At 45.4% G+C, this 22,018-nt stretch overlaps 1 protein-coding gene across 13 annotated transcripts in view; it reads left to right on the plus strand.

Annotated features, from left to right (window-relative positions):
- Positions 1–22,018, plus strand: part of MVB12B (multivesicular body subunit 12B) — a 64,666-nt gene that overhangs the window by 23,411 nt on the left and 19,237 nt on the right. For all 13 annotated transcript variants that reach the window (XM_069771443.1, XM_069771433.1, XM_069771444.1 and 10 more), the window contains one exon: positions 12,076–12,173. In XM_069771443.1, the coding sequence (XP_069627544.1) occupies positions 12,076–12,173 (98 nt within the window). The remainder of the gene's footprint in view (positions 1–12,075; positions 12,174–22,018) is intronic.

A 22,018-nucleotide genomic window follows, 5' to 3' on the forward strand; every position in this document is an offset into this window, starting at 1 on the left:
CAGGTAACTTTTACGCCACCAGCCTGATCATTCAAAGCATCTTTCATGTCTGTTTTTTTACTCTGATTATTTATTATCCAATATATTTTTTAAGAAATAGAAATGTATATAAAGGTGCATCCTGCAAGTATTTCATTATTATGGGGAACACATACTACTTGAAAGCCTTTTCTAATACTTTATCAGCAATGTGGTAAGTTACTCAACACTTAATGTTTGTGGAAGATGGTTGTCACAAGTAACCTCTTATTTTTACGTCACCATAGAGAGATGAGATTACACTGGTAGCCAGTTTGCCATTTTATTCCATATGGATATATCCTGACAGGAACAGCAGTGAGTTATTCTGCTGCTGCTGTGAGTGCTAAGAGAAAACTGGTGAGCAGTGCCAAACAGAGAGCACTGTGGAGATTCTGCCATTAGGCTGGTCAGATATTTAAGCTATTCTCTTCAGTTGCTGGCTAGCATTATAAAATAATTTTAAATCAAGAGGGTATGCTTGGCTGCTTCAGAACAATTGCTAAAACTGGATATAAACTAAACAAGGAAAACATAGCAGTGAGCTTCTGCACAGCAAAACTTTCCTAAATGAAAGGACTTTACACTGTGGGAGATGTTTATTTCTGCACCAGCCATGTTTCCTCTTCTGATCCATGATGTAAGTTCCTGATGGCAGTGGATGGCAGCACATCAGAGTTTTGTCATGTGTCAGAGGTTTGACCTCCACAGCTTGCTGCACGTCAGCAATGCTGCTTCCGTTTCTTGTGTTGCGGGGTTATGGCTCGCAGTCAGAACTGCACAAGGGGAGGCTTTGTTTGATATTCGTGCTGGACTGCATATGTTATTTTTCAGCCATTTCTTCTCCTTGGTGTTTCCTACTGCAGGCATCTGGCTTAATGGTCTCTAACGGCAGCCCTCGCGCATCCCAGTGAGGATGGCGTGCTGTGCTGTGGAGCACAACTGTGCCATTGTGCAAGGCATCAAGCTGCTTTACTGTCTTTTCTCTCCAAATTCTGCGACAGCTTCTTGGCACTAATGGCAGCCTGGAGAAATGCACTTTCAGTTTCCCATCCTAGAAGGCTGCTACTAAAGAACTGCTTTTGTTGACTTGAGTCACCAGTGGGAGTTTAATGTAACTTTCTTGAGTACCTCTGCTCTGTGTTCAACTCTTGCACTCTCTGGTGCTGCATGGTGACATTGCTTTGCGGAACAAGAAGGTAATTGTCCCCCAAAAGAGGTGCTACTAACAGGTGACTCACCTGGCCCTTTGCACACTTTGGCTTCACCTAGCTTGTGGATTGGTGATTGCCAGTGCACGGGATGAGGACTTGGAGAAGAGTACACATCACGAGCACTTGAGCAGTGTCTTGGGGCTCAGCCCCTCCATGCCTCAAGCTCTGTTGGAGTAGGCTAGAGCAGGATTTGTGTGTGATGTTCTCCTCTTTGCAAGTCTAGTTCTAGCCTTTTGGGAGCAAGTCCCTGACTTCTGTGAATGCAGAGAGCCAACCTCAAACCATTTTGCGTTGCGGTTGCCTACGTATTGGCTCCCATCACAGCTGCAGTGCTTTGTGAGCCTGTGTGGCTTCTGTGGTTTTGGAGTACGTTTCATATCCCTTCCCGAGGTGCTGTGGGAGTCTCTACCACCGTCATTCAAACAGCCCTCTCACAATTTGTCAGCTGCAAGCAAGATGTCAGTCAGTGCTGCTGAAGTGTGTTTTACAGTGACAGACATAATTGCACTTAACTTTTTGCGTGGATGTTATCAATCTGTGACGGATACTTTGGGAAATGGAGCACTCTGATTGCAGAAGATGTGTCATAGGCGTTTAATCTTCCTCTCGGAGAGACCGGGATTCAGTCACAACTTTTACTTGTTGATGTCAGGTTTTGAAAATGTAGATTCGTGCTGACCCTGGGAATAGTTCAGTCATTTAGTTTGCAAGGCTGTCATCTGAAAGGTTAATGGCTTACCAGGGAGAAGGAAGATCTTGCTGCAATCCACTTGTATTCGTATCATGCGTTAACGTGGCTGTGCGCTCGGTGTTCAGGTTCAGAAGGGCAGAACCCCTCCAGCTGCCTTCCTGGAATGCCTCTGGCATGTCTCCGTGGCTGTCCTAATCGAGAACCACAAAGGGAGGGCAGGGGAGAGGGAAGGCCAGTCCTGGGTCGGGGGTTCAGCCTGAGCTGCAGGTCTCTGTGGGGCTCATGGTCCCTGCTGCCATTCGGGGGGCAGAGCCACGAGTCGGTCGCTCGTGCTGTGGACTCACCAGAAAGGCGCATGGGTGAACAAAACAGTGTTGGCACAAACTAGCCAGATGGAAGGGGCACAGTTTTCTCCTGGTTAGCAAGGTGAAGTGGCTGGGCTGGCCTGAGAGGCCATGGGCACTGAGCGTGGGGTGAGCCAGAGCACCGCAGCCTGCTGCGGTCAAGGGGAGCCGGGCAAAGCCTCCCCAGGCGCAGAGGATCTGTCCAGCTGGGCAGTATGAAATGCCCACCGTGGGCGGCAAGGGACCAGGCTGCTGGTGCTGGAGGTGGGGCCCCACTGGAAGAGACAGAGGGTGCTCCGTCCCGTCCTGGCTGGAGGGGGCTGCAGGTGGGGTGCGAGCCCCTACAGCAGCTCCAGCATGGCCACAGGGCCCCGTGCTGGTCTGTCCCGGGGGAGGTGGCGATCCCTCTGAACTGTGCCTGTGGGGACTCAGCCCCAGTCTAGGAGCCATGCCCGGGGACAGAGCAGCATGTGTACCTCTCCCTGCTGCCTGCCTCCTCCCCAGGGGTCCAGGCTTCTGCAGAGAGGGGCTGCGCATTGTGCCAGACCTGGGGCCCCAGCATACGTCTGCTGCACTTGTAACTCCTGCCTGATCCGCATGGCTAATAAGCTACAGAAACAACTCATTTGTGCTGCAGCTCACACCCCTCGCAGCTGTGGGTCTGCAGTGTGGCTGGCAGCTGTCCCTCCCTGCGTGCCCTCTCAATGGTCTGAGCACAGTCGGTCTGTGCCACCAAGTGCTCAGGTCTTGAAATTCTGATCTGGCAGGAGTACTGCACTGGGGAAGTGCTGCTCTGGTTTTGATAAGATGATAACAATTGCCCTAAAACCCCTGAAATAAGAGGGGAATGTGTAAATTTTCCTCCCGTGCTCCCGATTACCTTTTAAATAGTTAAGCTACCCTCCTTAGAAAAGGGAAATGATTTGCTCCTGTTCCTCTGCTCCCAGTGGAGCTTAATGTTAAGGAACCTAAGAATTTCCTTTCTAGGCAGAGAAGTCTGATTTTTCAAATTGATTTATTAATGGTGTTTGAACTTTGTCGTGTAAGCTTGGAAAGTGATCAGTGTGTGGCTTTCTGCTGGAGGCTGATGATGTGCAATAGGTGGCAGCTAATAAAGCAGCACCAACAAGCTGGTGTGGTGGAGACCTGAACTCGGTCTGATGATAAGCCAGTCTTATTCTTGTGCAGTGGGTTAATTGAAGGGAGGTGGGGACCCTTTTACCTTTCCTGTTTTTTAAGATAGCTATTTCTACATAATATTGTTGCTACGTAAAGAAAAAATTAAGACATTTAAATAGATTTTATGGAGAGTCTGTCGAGGAGAAGGTTCCAGGGTTTCAGTGCTTTTGTGCTCTGGGCAGAACAAAGCCAAGACTTCAGAAAGCTGCTGTGGACTAGAGGCAGATACCACTGGTAGCCTGATGGCCACGATGCTTTCACGGGGAGGGTGTGTGTGGGGGGTGGGGTGGGGGTGGTGTTCTACCTTAAAGTTCCTCATCTGAACCAAATGCTACCAAATAAGGAGTACTTTGGGATGGGTTTTTCTGGTTTGACTGGAAACTGCTTTGAGAAATGTTGCCAGTGGGATCTCTGACAGTGATCATTTCTACAAAATGCTTCCTTCTTGATGGAGTTGCATTTTCTAATATGTTTCATCAAAAGAGCTCTGAAATAAAACTACCTTCTGATTTACAACTAATAAAACATATTTGGCTTGAATGCTCAAATCACTTGTATTGTGAAATACAGTACAATATTGCTAGTTCTTAAATTTTGTACCCTACAACAGGCCAAGGATGGTACAAGGGCTGGGTTTACATCACAGTAGCTATGGATAAAAAAACCAATGAAATTGAAACAATAAGTTGAAGCTTGGAGGAAGTGTTTCCATAGACCCTTTCCAGTGGGTATGGTAAGAAGCAAAATTTAAGGATGACCTGTCTGTGATGCGTGTATGCTGTGCAAATCTGAACACGATGGTTGGTTTGAGTGGGTAAAGGGTGCTGGCATACATTTATCCAGAGTCTGTTTCCCATAAGGAATTTGTTATGAAACTGCACTGACCGTATGGCTTGCATCCAACTCAGCTGGATGAAGACGTGCAAAAATTGGTCACAGTCCAGTATGTTTTAGTGGTAGAAAATGATGATTAGGAAAAAATGTTTAAACAATATGAGTGGTTTCCAGGCACAAGAATCCTTTGCAGCAGCTGAGAAAGAGACATTAAATGTAGTTAGAAGAAGTCTGATTGATTTAGCTGATTTTGAGGATGCATTGAAAAATTTGGGGAGTGCTCTGAGTGAAGAGGCTTCGATCTCCTTAGAGTCATTTTTCTTTATAGAGCCCTGTTCCTGGTATAGTAATATTCCTGGAGGCATGTTTTCTTTAGGGTATAGCATAGGGTCATTAAGTACAAACCAAAGGTATTCATTCAAAGAAGCTATATACTCAGTTGTTAAATAAGCCCTGCGGGGGAATTGAGCGTTTTTTCCCTAAAACTTCTGTGTTGTCTGCTATTTAATATGATCTCTGCCACTGTTGATTTGTAATCTGTGCTTTCACCCTGAAGTGCATGTGGTTGTGTTCAGATATTTCCTTCTTTAAATCAATCACTTTCACCATTTTCCAAAACACTTCTTGAGTTTATTGCTTTTAGTAAAGTGTTTGGACTGTCATTATTTATTACTGGCAAAGTGCTGACAACGTGCTCTTCCCAAATGAGTCTTTATGTGGAATATTTGTTTAACAGGTTTTGCAGGGGAGGTGTTGCTGCTCCCCGCCGGCTGGGCTGTGCCTGCAGCACCCCGGTGCTGCGGGGTCTGCCTGGGCGGCAGCCCCCCTCTGCACCCAGCCCGGGCAAGGGGCTTGCTTCAGAGAGATGCTTCTCGTCGGACGTGTGCGCCTGGGCTTTGTTGTGCTGATTAATTTGACAGAATTTAAAATCCTAACCAAGGAAGCTTACACTGTGTGTAATTTATCTTTTTGGAGTATTTCTGCTGTTTGGCAATTTTTCCCTACTGCTTCATTATCTGAAAACTCCTGACTCTGGAGAGTAGCTAGTGAAGGATGTGGAAAGCTGTGCTCTTCCCGCTGCAGCCTCCAGAGACACCGCACTGCTCATCTAAGACAACCACTTCATAAGCACTTCATGCTTACAGTATGAGGTCTTAGTTCTTTGATGCAGTCCTCTGCCTATAACAATTTAATGGGCTACAGCTCAGACTTTCAAGCAGTGTAAATTAAACTTGTTGGGGTTTTTCTATTGTTTGGCAGCTGTTCTATCCTGGTTACTTAAATCCTCTGATCTAAATTAATCCCTGTATAGAGGAAACTGCAGGAGCTTCATTCTGCATTAAGCCTTACATTTTGGTTTGCTGGTCTGCAGTAGATCATGCTCCCTTGTTAGCATCATCGGGGTTTGTTCCGTTCAGCTGGTGATTGCTTTAGTTTTGACAGAATAGCGCAACAGCATTTTCCCCTCTCTTCGAGGCGTGGTTGTTTTGGGAGGGGGATACGTAGAGGCATGCTGTACGTAGTGCATTCATTACGCATGCTGCAGACAGACATTTTTCCCTTTCTGCAGCTGGGAAAATTAAATGGGAAATCTAAAAGTGGAAAGAATCACTCACTCCCTTTTTCATTCTCTCATGCATTTGGGCTTTTATAAAATCTGAATCTGGCACCGCCAGCTCTCATTGATTTTTGGGAAACAGGATATTTTAGTAGCTTGGAATGAGATGAAATGCTTGCAAAGCCCATATGTTGCTTGTTTTAGGGAAAGGGTCAGGAAGGTTTTAGAAAGTATTTAAATATTTGGTTTACACGATTAGAATAGATTGTCTGGAATGAAGTCCATTACCCGAGGTGATTCTTGCCTCACAGTTTTGTTTTTCATTGCAGTTCTTTGGAGTATGAGGTAGGTGTTCTGGCATCGCAATGCCTGAGCACAGTAAAAGTTAAGGACTGTGAATAAATACTGTAGATGGGATTCTGGACACCACTGGAGCCATAGATATCTGCTATGGCATTGTCTGTAAGCTGCAGTTTGGAAAATGCATTCTGGTAGAGTGAGCAGTTGCTGAGAGATCCTCTGATGTCTGTCAGTGAAACTCCAGCAGCTCATTTCTTAGAAATGGGCTTTTTCCTCCCTCCATAGGCAAAGCTTTCAAGTTGGATTACGTTTCTTGAGAGCTACAGCCTGATATTAACTTCTTGTAGGTGTGTTTTCAGCCTTCTACAGCTTGGAATTTAATTGTTCTGTCCTCAGTTTTTCATGAAGCAGGATCTTTGCATAATCCACTGATTATGGAAGATACAATTCTTTTTATTTGAAGGTATTCCTATGAGACTGCAGTTTTTGCGGCACTGTTCTTAAGTTCATTTAAAATAAATTGCAGTCATGACAGTGGTACATCAAAGAACAGGACAATTCCAGTCTGCAGCATGCAGTATGGTTTCTAATATACTTGATAACATGGGGCAGTTCTTAAAGTTTTGCCTGATTTCTCTACCACACTTATCCAATCCAGTTGGAAAGCAAAAACTTACAGTTGTTCTTTTGCTGTGCGTTGTTGATATTTTTATATGAATTATGAAGCATCCTTTGATATCTGGCATTTCCCTTATGATCCTCTGTTACTTTTTATGAGTACTTGCCCCCTAACTTCAAAAGCAGTTCATCACCTTCCTGCAGACAGTTATTAATAACTGATTTGGAACTGTCAGGCATTCCTGGGCCTGTTTTATGCAAGTTTCTCTCCAAAAACATTCAAAAAATGGCCATAATGTGTGCAGACCTCAAACCGCCTTTGCTAGCATGCGAAGGATCTCTCTCATCACGTGCTGCTTCTGTTGCTGTTGTATGTAGACTTGTTCCATAGATTTAATGACCAAAAGAAAAAACTTAAGAGAGTAATGAAATCTACCCTGTCCTCAACTGTGGCGTTGCAGTTGTTTCACCCTAAATTGCCTGGAAATTAGCGTATGCTGGGGAAGAATATTTTTTGCGTTTAAGCCGTGCTGGAACGGTGTGGTTTTGACTTCAGTGTTGGAGAGAGCGGGCTGGAGCCCCAGTGGCTGGCCTTGCTGGGGCAGGCATCTGTCCGTCCTTCCTGGCAGCACCAAATCCGCCTTGTTGCTTTCATTTGGTGGGGAGGAGGAAAGCTACTTTTTGTGACAGTTCAAAAGGAAAATAATTGGCATGGGGATAGTTAATGTGAGTTGCCATTCCTTAACATTAGAGATTCCACTAAAGTACTAATAATTACTGTTAATATCTTTCAGTGGAAACTTTCAGAGTAAACGAGCACTGGTTGAAGCAGTATTTAACGGCATGCTGCTGGCATGATAAGAATGCAAATAAGCGTTATTAGCCTAATGATTTTGCTGTCACCATGGCTGTGCAGCAGTAGTGTTGTGAATATGTCATGCAGTACCCGTGAATTTGGAAAGTGTGTCAAAACACAACTTCAATTAGTTTGCTCTAATTATGGCTCTAGAGAGTTCATAACTATATCACTCCTCATTAAAAGAGATTTTCTTATATGGATTAATACAGCACATAAAGGGATGTTTGAGCGATCTGAGGCAGAGCTGTGCACAGGGAGGATGCCCATGATGTGGTGGGAGGTGCAGTGGGTCCGAAGCAGCGCCGGTCTGTCCCTGTCCCATGAGCTCCCGGTGCAGGGCAGGGACTGGGAAACCTCCCGTGCGGGGTGGGCAGGACAGGGTGGCTGCACCAGGTCAGCTGGTGGGCAGCAGCTTCGGTATCCCTCAGCACATGAACCTGGCAGATAATTCTGGACAGGCTCTTCAGTTTAAAACAAACAAACAAACAAAACCAAGCCACCAACAAAACAAAACACAGAAGCCCTAGTAGGAACACACTTAATGCTAAAATAGAGATCTAGCCTGAAAGCTTTGCTCTGATAAAGGTCGAAGAGCGTCGGTAGTCAGAAGCCTGTGTCAGTCTGGCATCTCTGAAGGAGCCCTGCAGGATGCCAAATGTCTGTGTACCTTTCCCAGGGTATTTGTCATGTCTTTTAAGTACTGTCTTTCTGTATTGCCTGAGCATGTTCTTGCTTTGCAGAATGGGGAAAAGATTCTTGTGCTCACAGGTGAGCAGTTGGTGAAGGGTTAAAGTAGTAATTGTTTAAATCTTTTAGGCTTTCCTCCCAGTTCTGTGATAATTTGATGAAGAACTTCACCCTAATTAAATATTCAAATTAGGAATAAGTGTCAATATGGCTTCCCATTGCCTGGAATGATGATTAATTGTATTCAAAACTCTAGTGGCCGCTGTAATCTAAACCAAACCGTTGTTCTTGATTATTTCTGCAACACATTTACCATGTTTTTGTTTTAAAATTTAAACTAGTAATTGATTTGCCATATGCCACAGAGCTGCACATATTTTCACGATATGTGTTTAGGAACTTGGGGACTTTGTAATTGGGATTTTCTTGCTTTTCAATGGCAGCCTCTTTTTTTTTTTTTTTTTTTTTGTCTTCTACAATGCAAAATGATTTGGCTTTCACAACGCATAAGGAAAATGCATTATGCAATCAACTTAGTAGGTATAAGTTATATTGATCCTGGCCAAAGTTTGCATTAACTTATAATAAATTAGACCTTGTTTCCCATTTTTCCCTACAATGTCATGCTTTTAAAAAAGGGAAGGGGGAAGGGGAGAGCTGATCTCGTTCTAGCAGTTACTGCTCTCCGTCTTGTGGTTTTGCAGCTAAATGTTGTCCTTGGAGAGATGTGGTTCTCCACGGTGCAGCTTGGTGGGAGTGATGAAATGCCTGTTTGTCCTACCTCAGAGATGGAAAGTGGCCATGGGGGGGTGCAGGCCATCATTTCCAAACGCCCTCGTTACAGCCCACATTCAGGCCCCCCCGGTGCTGGCAGGCCAGCGTGGGCAGCGGCTGAACTGGCGCTTTCAGCCGACGAGCCCCACGAGCGGTTGCAGGAGCGCCTGCCCACTGAGAGCAGGTCTGAAGGTGTGCACCCTCGCACGTAGCCTTTGTAGTTCCCCTGCCATGACAGAATACCTCCGTGTGTCTTTTAACATTGATATGTCTGAAATGGAGAGCAAAGAGGATACCCTGCAGAGTTAGGTAGCAAGATCTGTATACGTCATCTTCTGCTGCCATGTTCATCCGTGTGTGGTCAGAGTCCCTCGGACGGCAAGTGATTCATTTTAATTACACGCGTGGAACATGCGCACCGCTTCAGCATATGGCGCTCGTGAAACCTGGTGCTTGCGTGAGCTGCCAGGCACACTGGTAGCGGCTAGGGACTTGGTTCAGAAAGTCTTCTGCAAACTAAGGATTCAGAGCTTTAGTGGAAGGCTGCTGCATGTGTTCGTGGAGCTGACAGCTCCTTCGTGGTGCTTACGTAGTGCCCGCTATGAGCCAGCTGTGGGACTGTCTCTGCAGTTCTCTGGCTGAAGGGATGCTTATCACCTCCCTTGCAGCCTGCAGTGGTCCGGCTGGCTTGGTGGTGGATTGTGGAAAAGGGCTGTCCAGAGGGAAGAGGGTCCAGCCTCTCCTGCAGCAGAAGCTGGTAGAAATTTTTAAAATACTCTGCTCAGAAATGGGCCTTTTAAGTAGGTTTGCTTTGTTTACTTGCAAAATAATTCCTGCTGTTTTGTTTGGGGTGAAGAAAGCGGCCCTCCATACAAGCAAGAGAAATTCAAAAGTCTTTCTGTTAGCTGTTTTGGTGCCTCTGAAAGTATTTTTGGATACTGCTGTTAAAAAACAAATGAAAAGCGTGTAATGCCTACAGGCAGTGGTCTTCTGTTTTAAAGTGTGTTCATGACAAACCTGCCTCTGCTCACAGAGAGTCTCATATGGATTGCGTTTTAAACGGCAAACTGTTAGCCAAATTCGAAAATATTTTCACACCATCTTTTTTTGGTTAGAAATAGCTTTGGGAAGCACAAGCAAACTCAAACTGATGTTTGCTTTTTCTTATTTTATCCATGCTGTTCACCGTCAGCTGCATCAAGGGCTAAAAATACATAGTTCTTCACAAAATGTGTCCTGTTTTTAAAGGCAGATAATTTCCAGATGATTTGCTCAACAGATAAAACCTGCTAGCTAAGAATGTGGATTTGATGCTCTGCTGGAGAATACACAGGGCTCTTTCTTGCAGATAGGGTGTTTGTGAAAGGACACAAAGGCCGCCTTGTTTTTCTGGCAGAAGGGCGATGCCAAGGGTCTTGCCGTGTCCAGTAGCTCTTGCTTGTCTGAAATGGTAGCTGCTGCTTCTGCCTTATGCTACACTAAGGCTCTCTATCAAGAGGGAGCATCTTCATTATGTATGGCAATGCAGTCCAGAAGATTAATGATAACATTTTATAAAAATTCACACAGACCTGGGATCAGCATTAGAAAAATACAGATTTGAATTAAAAGGGAAAAGCCCGTATCTCTCATCAAAGCATAGAAATCTGTGGGCTATCAATAACGGTTACTAGCAAAAAGTCTTTTCTCATGGCAGACTTCTTAGTGGAGCTCCGTGGCTGGCCAGGCAGCTGCACTGGCTGGACTGGGGGTGCAGCGTGACGGCAGAGGCAGAGCCGTGTCCACCATGGTGAGCAGCCTTGCTTGTGCTCTCGCAAGCCTCAGCGCTCCCATGCCCAGGCAGCTTTCCTGGGCTGTGTCCCACTGGGCAGGGGGAGCTGGTGCTGGCTGTTTGCGCCCTGCCCGAAGGGCTGTCGGGCCCGTCCTTAGTGCCAGAGGCTGGTGCAGAGCAGCTCCAGGCTCCGGCAGCTTCATGTGCAGCCCCCTCTCCAGCCCTAGGGCTTGACGAGAGCAGGGCTTGCTGGGTGTCGCATCCTGCCCTCCCACACCACATGTTCCTGGGAAGGTCACCCACCTCGTCTTCTAGCCTGTGTCCAGGCTTGCTGTGTGCTGGGTTTTCCTTTTAATAAGCTCTGAGCCGCTGAAAATAGTTTCAACTTCACTTCCATGAGCTCTGTTTTTTCCTATTTATAGGAAGGTTTAATGGAAGCTGTAAAAATATCTCTGCTGCAGGAATGCTGGGCAGAGCGTTGTTGGGAGGGAGGGCGTCACGCACTGCTGCGGCTAGAGGTGACGAGTGAAGTTTGGCTTCCCTTTTCTCAGGGGCTGGTGTAGTGGAGCTCAGCGTGTGCATCACCCCCTGCCTCAGGGAGCATGGGAGCGTGCAGCAGGCTCTGGGTAGGTTTGGAGCAGGCCTTAGTCATCAAGAGAGCTTCAAAGATCTTATTTATGAATATACTCAGAAGTTTTTGGCATGGATAAATCCAAAGCACTTGCTGTTAGCTCTTTTGCCTTGAAGGAAACGCAGTTGAGTCCTGCAGGGTGTTCAGGCACGCTCTTGATACCTTATATTGAGACTTGCATTTGCAGAGGGGGAACCACGCTTGCCAGCCACCGCGCAGGCTGTCCCTCGGTGCTGGCTTGCGAGGAGCTACCGTGTCCTGCCAGAGGGTGGATGGCTGCCTCTGTAGCACTTTGGTTGTTGGCCGAGTCCGGTGTTCAGCAGGGTGGTGGAAGCTTGTGCCAGGGCATAGACAGTCTTGCTCACAGCTGGACTGAGGAGCAGGTAAAGCAGCTGAACCACCCTTGTTGTAATGGCTGAATTGCCACCTCGGTCTCCTCCTGGTATTTGGGGCCCACTCTGGCTTTTACAAGCAGTGTCAAAATTGGTGTTTGCTGCTTACCCTGACTGGAATCATCAGGCAAGAGCAAGGCTGACAGCAGCAGTATCTTCTGCTCTGTAGTAACGTCATCTCCGTTTCCCATCTCTCTTCCTATAGGCATATCTCGCTGACACTCCCTGCCAGCTTTCGAGGGAAAAGTCACAGCACTCGCCTGGACTTGGAGCACCAGCACTCAAATTTGTATGCCATATCAGGTAAGCCGGCGCACGCAAATATCAGGTGTTACTGGCGGCAAATGTTACTGATCACTGGGGAGATCGCGGCCCTCGGGGAGGGATGCTGCTGCCTGCAGATGTGCTAGATGAGAGCTCTGATGGAAAGCAACACTGACACAAACTTTGCTCCTCATCTTTTTCATGATCTTCACAGGTGAGTCATAAGAGACGACATCTCTGCCCGTTTCACAGGAAGCTTTGTCCTGCCTAGCTAGCAAGGATGAGTTTTGTACACGCTGTTCTTTGCTGTACTCAACATACACATTAAAAAAAGATGAGATCTTTACCCTTTCCCATTTCTATATTCTGAATACTGGCATTGCATAGATTTCTTTCTGCAGTATTAGGGCAAACTTGAAATAAGATATTAGGATATGAGGGGGTTCTGCATTATTTTCAAGAAGCGTGCCCTTGTACATGCACGCTTGATCTCTCTAGCTGCAGCTTTCTCTGTTCACTATTCCAGGCTAGTATACAAATGCTAGAGTTAGTGATAGTTTCCAGATGTCAATGTGGAGAAAACTTGCCAATGAATAATTTAGCTGGTTTTTATTTTTAACTAGTACTAGTCTGCAGGGAAAATGTGTATTTAAATAGAGTGGTGAGGATCAAGCCCGTTCCTTCACCCATGCGGATACAGGTACTTGTTACTGTGCTTCAGGATCACACAGTGGGTTCGGTTTGAAGCTGGGGTCCCTGTGAGCTGTCCCTGACAGCTCTGCTCCTCTGGAGGAAGTCCTGCCTTTAAGTGGTTGCTGTCCTGAAGGAGGAGTGGGCTAAAAAGGAACGTAACTGGATTCTTGGGGCCCGGGACGAAATGCCTCTGGGAGTGAGAGGCAGGGATGCTTTACAGAGTTGTACCTCATCGAGTCTGTCACTCTTGGATGTGCTGAGAGCTGTGTGGCCTGGAAGCTATTCATGAACCACAGCAACAGGACTTTTGATTCTGCAAACTAAAGAAAAATGTTAGGTGCAGCTGTGGCACAACAGTGCATTTCACCTGCCTCTTCCCTTATGGGGCTAGCTCATATTCTGTGCTTCAGCTGAGTAGTTCTGGCGTTCAAGAGAGTTTTCCTTAGAATTATTTTTTTTGGAGTAATATTACGCCTGAACAAATATTGTGATAAGCATGGTAGAATCACACTTAGCCACAGTTTGCTTTTTGTTATGTCATTTTTGCAAGAGGAGAAAAATACTGGCTTTAAACTTGACTGTCAAAACCTAATGAAAGTCCCTTCAACTGGCTGAAGGAGATTTTCAGGACAGTTTGGAAACCCAGCAAAAGCAGCAGTGGATTCAGTGGGCTGTACAATAGGTAGTGCTTGTGCATAATCAGGGAAGAGAAGATGGCAAAAATGTGCCATTTACAGGTTCTTGCTATTAATAGTGAGTGACAATTCTAACATGGGAACATGGCATTAATTCATGTACCATAATCAAAGGGTTATTTAAAAGGTAATCTCTGACTGAAACTGCAGCTTCAGGTTCCTAAATAGATGGAATATAACAATTGCATAATTCTTGTCAGTACTCGTTTTTCTTGTTACTCTCCTGCTCTAATAGATTTAGAAACGTAAGGGAAGGTGTGTTCTTGTGTTCACATGAGAAACAGTCCTACATGGAGGATGGAAAGCTGTGCTTCCTCTCCTGAGAAAGCATCAAATGCACAAACAGCGAGGCAGCACGTCTGCATGAATGTTACTGAGAGCGACCCTGCTCTAGGACTTCCCATGGACTGCCTCTGCTTGCAGTGCAACCTGGAAAGATGACCTATTTTGTAAAGAACCTGAATACCAGATAATTATAGGCAAAGCACAAAACAGGTCTGCAAAACTGGGCATGGCATTAGTCCTTCACGTTTGCATGAGCACATTTCAGTCAAAGTATATAATTCTCTCCTCCCCCCCCCACCAACTACACATTCTCCTCCAGACACGTTGTTATACAAGTTGTTGTGCATACATGTGCTGTAATGGCTATTGCAGCTGTGAATCGTTTCTGAAGCAAGGGTCTTGTCATATGAAACATCCTGTGCATTGGCAGGGATCTTCATGCATAACTCCTGACCACTGCTGCCTTTTCAGCAGCTGTGATGAGGTGCTGTGACAATTCCCTTTGCGTGTTTAAACATTGCCGAGGTAGATTAGCCCCCAGATGCACTGTGGAAACCATTCTGAAGTTTCCTGTTACGTCGGTGTAGTTTGCAGCCAGTCCGTTTTATCTGTGCTGCAATGCGAGTGCCTCGCTGCAGTGCCATGGCAACGGGAAATTTATTAACGCGCTTCCACCATCGTCCCTAATTGCTCTGCCGGGATGTGGTTTGCCGCGGTGGGGTCCTGGCTGCAGCGTGCTGCGGGGCCTGCGGCGCCAGGAGAGATGTGGGCACGCGGAAGACGTGCGGGCCGTGGCGGTGAGCGGCTGGCGTGGCCGGTGACACGGTGACCTGGGGCTCTGGCAGGTGCAGGCGTCCTCTCCAGTCCTGCTGGGGCGGCCGCGCTTGTGGACAAGCCTGCGGGCTCCCTCTCTTGGCTCTCAGCAAAATGGAAGGTTTCCTGGTGCTGGTGCAGGGAAACAAAAGCTGTTATGAACAGTCTCTTATCTTGCAATTTTGGTATTGCTTCAGTCTGAGTTCTTGTGGTGGTGACAGGATGGGGTATTTAGGAAGGGAGGGCTGTACAGGAGGGTGAAATTAAGAGTCGCAGCATGGTCTCGGTTCTCTGTCTGTAGGCACCCAACATTTTCTCAGTAGTCAATGAAAACAACACTTCTAACTGGGGCTTAGCCTGTTTATGAAAGGTGAAATGAATTTTGGCTGTCGAGCCTACTCTGTATCCCAAAATACATTTTGGCAGAAATTGCCATATCCCTACTGGAACTGTCATGTTACTCCTTGGGGTATGTAATGCAATTATTATCACAAAGCTGGAGTCAAGGAAAAAATGGTCCTGAAAGTAGTAATTACAGTTTTTAACCAGCCTTTTGTTGTTTCCAGTCTTGGCAATGAAATACTGAGTGACCAGAAAGTTAAGGAGACTCCTCTTTGCACAGTAAACTAATGATCAGTCTTTGACAGGGTGCATATAGGAAACTATTGCCCAGACCTCGCAGCAGGAGCCTGCCACGTGTCACTGCAGCGCAGCACTACTGTCTGTGCTCATGCTTGCACTGCTGGCATCATCTTCCACGCCTGGCAGACTCCGTGGTCCCACCCTGTGCCATGTGCCTGAGACCAAAAGGCAGAATTACTTCGAAGTTGATCTGCAAAAGGTCTCTGGGTGCTGCTGGGAGCGTGGTGCTGAGGAGCTGACAGGTTTAATATGCATGTTCGAACGGGCAGCTGCTGGAAGAAGAATGCCTTGCTCCAGACAGACCTGTCGACAGACACTGCTCAGTATTTCACAGCGTAGTCTTTCTTCATGGCCTTCAGCTTAATTAAGATGTTGTTGTGACTACATACTGCCTTCATTTCAGACTTCAGCATCTTCTGGCTGCATATTGCTTTGGCTTATCAGAGCCACAAGGACAGTGAGGGAGAGAGGGAGCCCTCTCAGTCAGCCACAGATAATAACATACAGGGAAAATTCCTGAATGAAGTGAAAAATTATTTATAATAATGGTACTCAAATAGAAGGCAAATAAGTCACTCTAAGGGTATATAAATTTTTATGATAGTGTATAAACAGCCATAGCTTGCCTTGTCTGCCATCTATCCCTGCAGAGAATGAGGGCAACATCTAGCATAAAGAAAAATATAATAAGAAAACGAAGAAATGAATGGGAAGAGCTGGAGGATTGATCACTTGGTGTATTTGTATATCCTGATGTAAAAGGTGCTGCTGACAGGTGGCCAGGTTTCTTCTGTATAAAACCATGTGTGTGCTGTCAGGGCGGTGTGAGCAGCCTTGTTTCGATTGATGAATTGCCTGCTTTCTTGATTAAACCTTCCGTCACTTAAGAAACAAAAAGCCTGTGTTTGGATGGCAGAGTGGGACATGTCAAAAAAATCTGTCTGCTTTACCTTTGTGCAGATGTTGGGCACAGACTGTAACATGTATTATTAAAATGAATGTGGCATTTACTGTGCATTATTTCTTCCCTGGGAGAAAGGACCTGTAAATTATATGCTAATAATAAGCTTTAACCCTTTCAGAAACAAACAGATTTAGGAGTGCAAATATTCTTGCAGGCCTCACTAATTGGATGGGCTCTAATACCACTGTAGCTCGCTCTGAAGTTAATATTCAGAGCAGTATGCTGATGCCTCTTGGGGATCTTGCCTCCCATAAGTTTTCTGCTGTGCTAAGTGCCACTGAAACGTAAACCTTCCGAATTACAAAATCTTCCATTGAAAGCCCCCTTCAGATTCTGATTACAGGCGAAAGCTGTCTCCTGCCTGGGGATGAGGCCAGCCGCGGAGAGGTTGCACAGCCAGCCATGCATGACCTCCTCTGCAGGGGGGACAGCGCTCTGCCGTGGAAGCTGGCGGAGCCTCCTGCACTCGCACCAGCTCTAACCTTTGATTTCACTTTCAGAATCGCTTCAACCTGCCAGTTTGAGACGTACTCAACCGACTCGTCTCAGGAAAAGGATTAGGGATGGAAAAAAGGTTTAACACACCTTGCAGAGCACATGGCAGGATGTTGCGTTTGGAAACTAGTGACTGAGTTTGCAAAATGAGATTTTTACAGTCTCAGCTGTGGTTTCTGGGAACCCACAAACTGGTCCAAACCGTGTGCTTCCCCATAGTGTGGGTTTTCTCTGCTAAAGTCAGGTGGGCAAAGCCATCGCTCGCTTTGGTGTGTGACCCTGTACGTTGCTGAGCAGGGTTGTCGTTTTTTGCCCTGAAATTTTACTGTAGCCATCTTCGGCATCATGTTGCAGATAGATGTGTTTGTCGGTTGTAGCATACAAATTTATGTAATTTGAATATAGAACAGTCAATACTTGAACCTTCTCTTGACCTGTTCTGAGACTGTCAAGGCAGAAATCGCATTGCATGGAGTCTATCAGATACTTCTGCACAGCCCCATCACAATGTGTGCACAAAGTAATTCAGGCTTCTTTGTACCAATTTTGTGCATGAAACAAGTGTATGAGCTTCCAGATACTGCTACAGCTGTCATCTTCTAGCCAGAAACCTGACTTCAGTTGTATAAACCTATCTCAAAGGATTTTGTTCTAGCAGAAAACTGGAGATAAGATGACCAGAATTACCCTTGGATAGGACTGAGTTTCATTTTTTGAACACTTAAATACAGAAACTGTGCTGAAAAAGCAACAGAACAAAAGCAGAACATACTTTGATGTATGTTTGTTGATAGTATTTGCAAATAATACTTGCCAGCTGTCAGCCCAAAACAATTAAAACGTTTGTGCAAGTACTTAAAGAAATAGTTGGTTAGCTTGACATACTGATATGCCATCCATAAGTTCGATACCTCAAGTTGTGTTAATCCATAGAAATAAAACAGGATCCAGAACCACATGTTATTTGTACTGTATAAAAGTTAACCAAATAGTTTTTTACAATATGCTCAAGGATCTCATACCATTTGAAGAGTTCTCACTTCAGTTACAGATCCTGCAGAAGGTGCCTGTGGAGGAGCAGTCAGGGCTCTGCGCAGAGCCTGTATTACAGCTGCACCTGCCAGAGTTCCCGGCCCTGAGCCGGGACAGCAGAGCTCGTCACCCCGTGCCTGTCGCCAGAGCCTGTGCCTGAAGCGTTGGTGCTGTCTGCCCGCAGCACTGCACGCTGCTCCTGCGTGGAGCTGTATGCCGTTCAAACACCGCTTCTCGTTTTCTTAAATCCTTTCTTTACATTCAGACTATCCATGGTTATGGCTGCTGTTTTCTGAAAATGCCAGCATTCTTCAGTTTTGCTGATACTGAACTGAAAGTGAAGGTTTTCATTTTCTTTCAAAGGAAAAGTGCTGTGTCCTCTGGGTTGGAGCTTAGATGTCACATCCCGAAATATGTCACAGGCTTTATCTACTGATAAAGCAACATTTGTGATTGTGAACAAGGCTGCAATGTTTGCCATTCATTTGCTTAGGAGCAGCGGATTTTCAAAGCAGTTATTTGATGCAGCAATGCCTTTGCATATATTTCTTATCTTAAAAGTACTATTTTGTGGTTGTGTTTAAATACATTATCAACACGGTTACTTGTGTGAAGTATTTTTCCCAGAGAAACTGGACTGAGCGAGCACCAAGGGAGGGAAACATGGCCAGCTGCCAACTTGGTGTTGGCTGGTGTGTGTTTGCCAACTCACCATAAAGAAGGATGTTTTTGTGGGCAGCTCTTCAGGTGGCGCTTTCTCCACATCTCTAATTTGTTTATTTTGGAATCGTGCACCAATATTTATTACCTTAATACTTACCTTAAAGATGTAAATATTTACTTAAAGGTTTGTTTATTGTTGTATTTTACATATTTAAATACAATAAATGAATATTTATATTTATTCACCTCTTTAAGACACTTAATAGAAAGGTCAGAACAAACTTTGTGATCTGATCAGGTAGCAGGGTGGTTTTGCGGTGGTATCTCGTGTGCCATAGGTAGTGACTTGGGGCAGGAAAGCAGTCGAAGCAGTTGCTGTCCTGGAGTGGGACAGTCGGGCTGCAGTTGTAGAGGGAAACATTTGCAAGCGTAGGTTCCAGCCAGAGTTTGATCTGCTAGGTCACCCAGGCAAACTTTCCCAGCACGAGGTCGTTCTGAAGTAGTGGGAGAGTCCCCCGGGGCCAGGTCCCAGGGAGCCTGGCTGGGGCAGCAAGGACAAGGCGAGCCGGGGTCCATCCACAGCGCGGCTCTGGGAGGAGGGGGGTGCTCCTGTAGGAAATAGAGTGAGATTTGGTGTTCATTCCATGCTGGTTTATAATCCAGATCTCTGGAGGCAGCAGAGAGAGTGGAAACTGATGTTAATGATCTGGAAAAACATCAAAGCTGGTGGATTCCTGAAAAGGAAACCAAGTTGCTTTTCTGTATTGGATCACGCAGATCTTGGCAGGGGGGAGTTGTAATTTGTCTGGGTAGGTTTGTTGGAAGCATTTATTTCACACACTTCTCTTGTGGCAGCAGTTTGCTTCCAGATTCCTCCTTCCTTTCTGGAGCTCAGTTGATTTATTCAGCGTGGCTGTGAGTTTTGCTCCGAAACGCCAGCGCGAGGCCGTGGAGGCTGGCTGGAGCCCTGCGGCAGCGACCGCTGCAGGGGCCAGGCTGGCTGGGTTGGGTGCTGGCAGCTTTGTTTTTCCACTGCTCAGTGATGGACTCAGGAATGCCTTGTTGCATGTACCCCCGGGTTTTTTTCTTTTTTTTTCTTTTTTTTTTTTTTTTAAATGACAAAAGAAGTCTCTTTCAGAGGTCTTTCTAGATTAAGAAATGGAAGAAAAATTAAAGATTTCGTTACATTTCAGTGCCCATATGTCAACTTCTTTCTTGTTGCAAAATGTCAGGTTATCTATGCCACAGCTGCCACTTACTTCTCTTCAATGTACATTTTCTTCTAAAAGATACTCTATCTTTTATCTGTATGTAATGAGGACAGACGTTTTAATCAGAGGTTAGTCATTTATTTTTGCAAACTATTGTTTTGCTTCATCATTTTTGCAGATAATTAAATGGTTCGCTTGGCACAGTGTGTCTGCTTTATTAAAACAGGTAATTTTGAAAAAAAGGAAGATGCTATTTTTTGGATCACTGCACAAGAATTGCCTTTATCTTCATCTTCCAGCATAGTTTCTGGTGGTTTTGAGATACACTCCTATGTTCAAGTGGTTTAGTACAACCTGCTCTCTGAAGGGGGAGGCCCTGTGCTACATTTTACTGTCGATCCTGGTTCCCACGTGTACATTCTTTGCACTTCTTAAGAATAGAAGCGGAACTAAATTTATTTTTTGTGACACTGAATTTTAATCAGGATGGGCCAAAAACCAGACAAGTTGTGACACCAGCTTTATTCTGCATTGAAACCTCTTTACTGAGGCTGAGATTAAAGTCAGCCTGTTCTTTGCCCTGTTGCAATTTGCAGTCTTTGGACTGAGACCTGGATAATCTTCAAAATATAAAAGGCTCTATTAATATCCAGCAGTTCAGGGAGGCTGAAGTCTCATGTAACATGCTGCAGCTGCGTATTTCAGAAAGGGAAATGTAAGTGTTACTTAATACTGTATTTAATGAGATTCAAAAAAGTGTATTTCTTATTAAATTAGCTCATCCGTGGTATACGGATTCTTTGCGTGCTTGCTGCTGCAGTGTACCGCCCTGCGTTATCAGTGCTGTGCTCAGGCAGGCTTGGCCCAAACAGTGAAAGATGAAGCCACGAGTTTTCCTGCCTGTATAATTTTTCAGACATGTGATTTTCTGATTAACCTGCTGTCGTCCGAAGTGGCATTATTTTTATCTTCATCGTCTCTGTTCTGCGTACTTGTACAAGAGCGTGACAGCTCTGGCTGTGGTGCTGCTCTTTCTCTTGCGTTAGCCTCGGCTGTCCCAGGAAGCTGCAGGCTGGCGTGGGAAGCCTTGCCTTCTCCTGCTGTAATGTACCAGACCTACAGACTTCACCCGTTTTTCTCAGATCACACATCACCTTCCAAGGAAGCTGCTTGTTGATCTCTGTTGAGAGGATTATCTGGCTGCTGCCCCCGAAGCCTTGAATTATGTATGAGCAGGTGTACCGGCAGGGACGTTCCCCATCCCAGCGGTGTGGGCGGTGGCGAAGGCGTTGACGCCAGCGGCTCCGAGCCGGCAGGGCGTGCAGGGCACATCTGAACGCGAGCGGCGGCTGGAGCGGGGCTGCGTCGAGAGGGAGGGTGATGCCAGGGGGACCCCGCCGACGATGTGGAGCCCTGCCAGGGCAGGGGTGCTGCTCTGCCCTTGCTCCGCACACCCAGCAGCAGTCATCGTGGGAACGTGGCTGCTGGAGGAGGATGAGCTGGTGGGACTTGCACCGGTTGCTAGTGGAGCACAACCTCTGAGGCGGGCTGTGCTGTATTTGTTTTGCTTTTCTGAGTACCATAGTTTAATTTTTTTTTAAATAGGAAGCCGCTCTATGGTGTGAGATATTTAAACAGTTATTAACCGAATGACAATTAACAGATTGCATAGACAGATTTTCTTTTCAAAACCTCTGAAATTGAGTACAGTTTGCAAAACTATCACGGCATAGTAATGACAATGAATTTTGATTTCCCGGAACTGATATTAGACTCCTTATTAAACTATGTGCATCTGCTTTTAATTTACTCCAAATAATTGGAAAATGCAATGAAGCTTTCCAATTAAAGCATGGCTTTATGCTGTTTAATAATACCCCCATAATATTATAGCTTATGAAGTGACAGGTGAGTTGGTGTATGAATAAAACATAAAGGCAGCAATAAGGGACAGAAAACCGGAGACAGTTGTTGGGGATTTTAAATGCTGGATGTAATTTGCATATATTAATCTCTTCTTTTCAGCCTTATCAGGCGTTCTTCAGTATTTGAAGTTAAAATAGCGTTGACAGGCGGGAGTACGCTTAGTTTTTTCAAGGATTTATTACTTGTATAATTTCTGATCTTTAATAAGCAGATATGACTGATCCTCATAGTTCTATAGAAATCGGTTAATTGTTCCAGATGGCGTGTACTGATTATGCAAAATTACTTTTCACACCATTTTTTTTTTCTGATGGAGTTTGGAGTAAAATTAAATTTTTTATAGCCTTCTTATCATGCTGTTTTACAGTGGTTTTTGCACAGAAGTTGAATTTAATCTACTATATTACATTGACCAGCAGAGTTATTCTAATGTAGCATTCTGTGATTTGACAAAGAATAATAGAA

The sequence above is a fragment of the Haliaeetus albicilla genome, chromosome 26 (genome assembly GCF_947461875.1).
Source record: "Haliaeetus albicilla chromosome 26, bHalAlb1.1, whole genome shotgun sequence".
NCBI lineage: Eukaryota > Metazoa > Chordata > Aves > Accipitriformes > Accipitridae > Haliaeetus > Haliaeetus albicilla.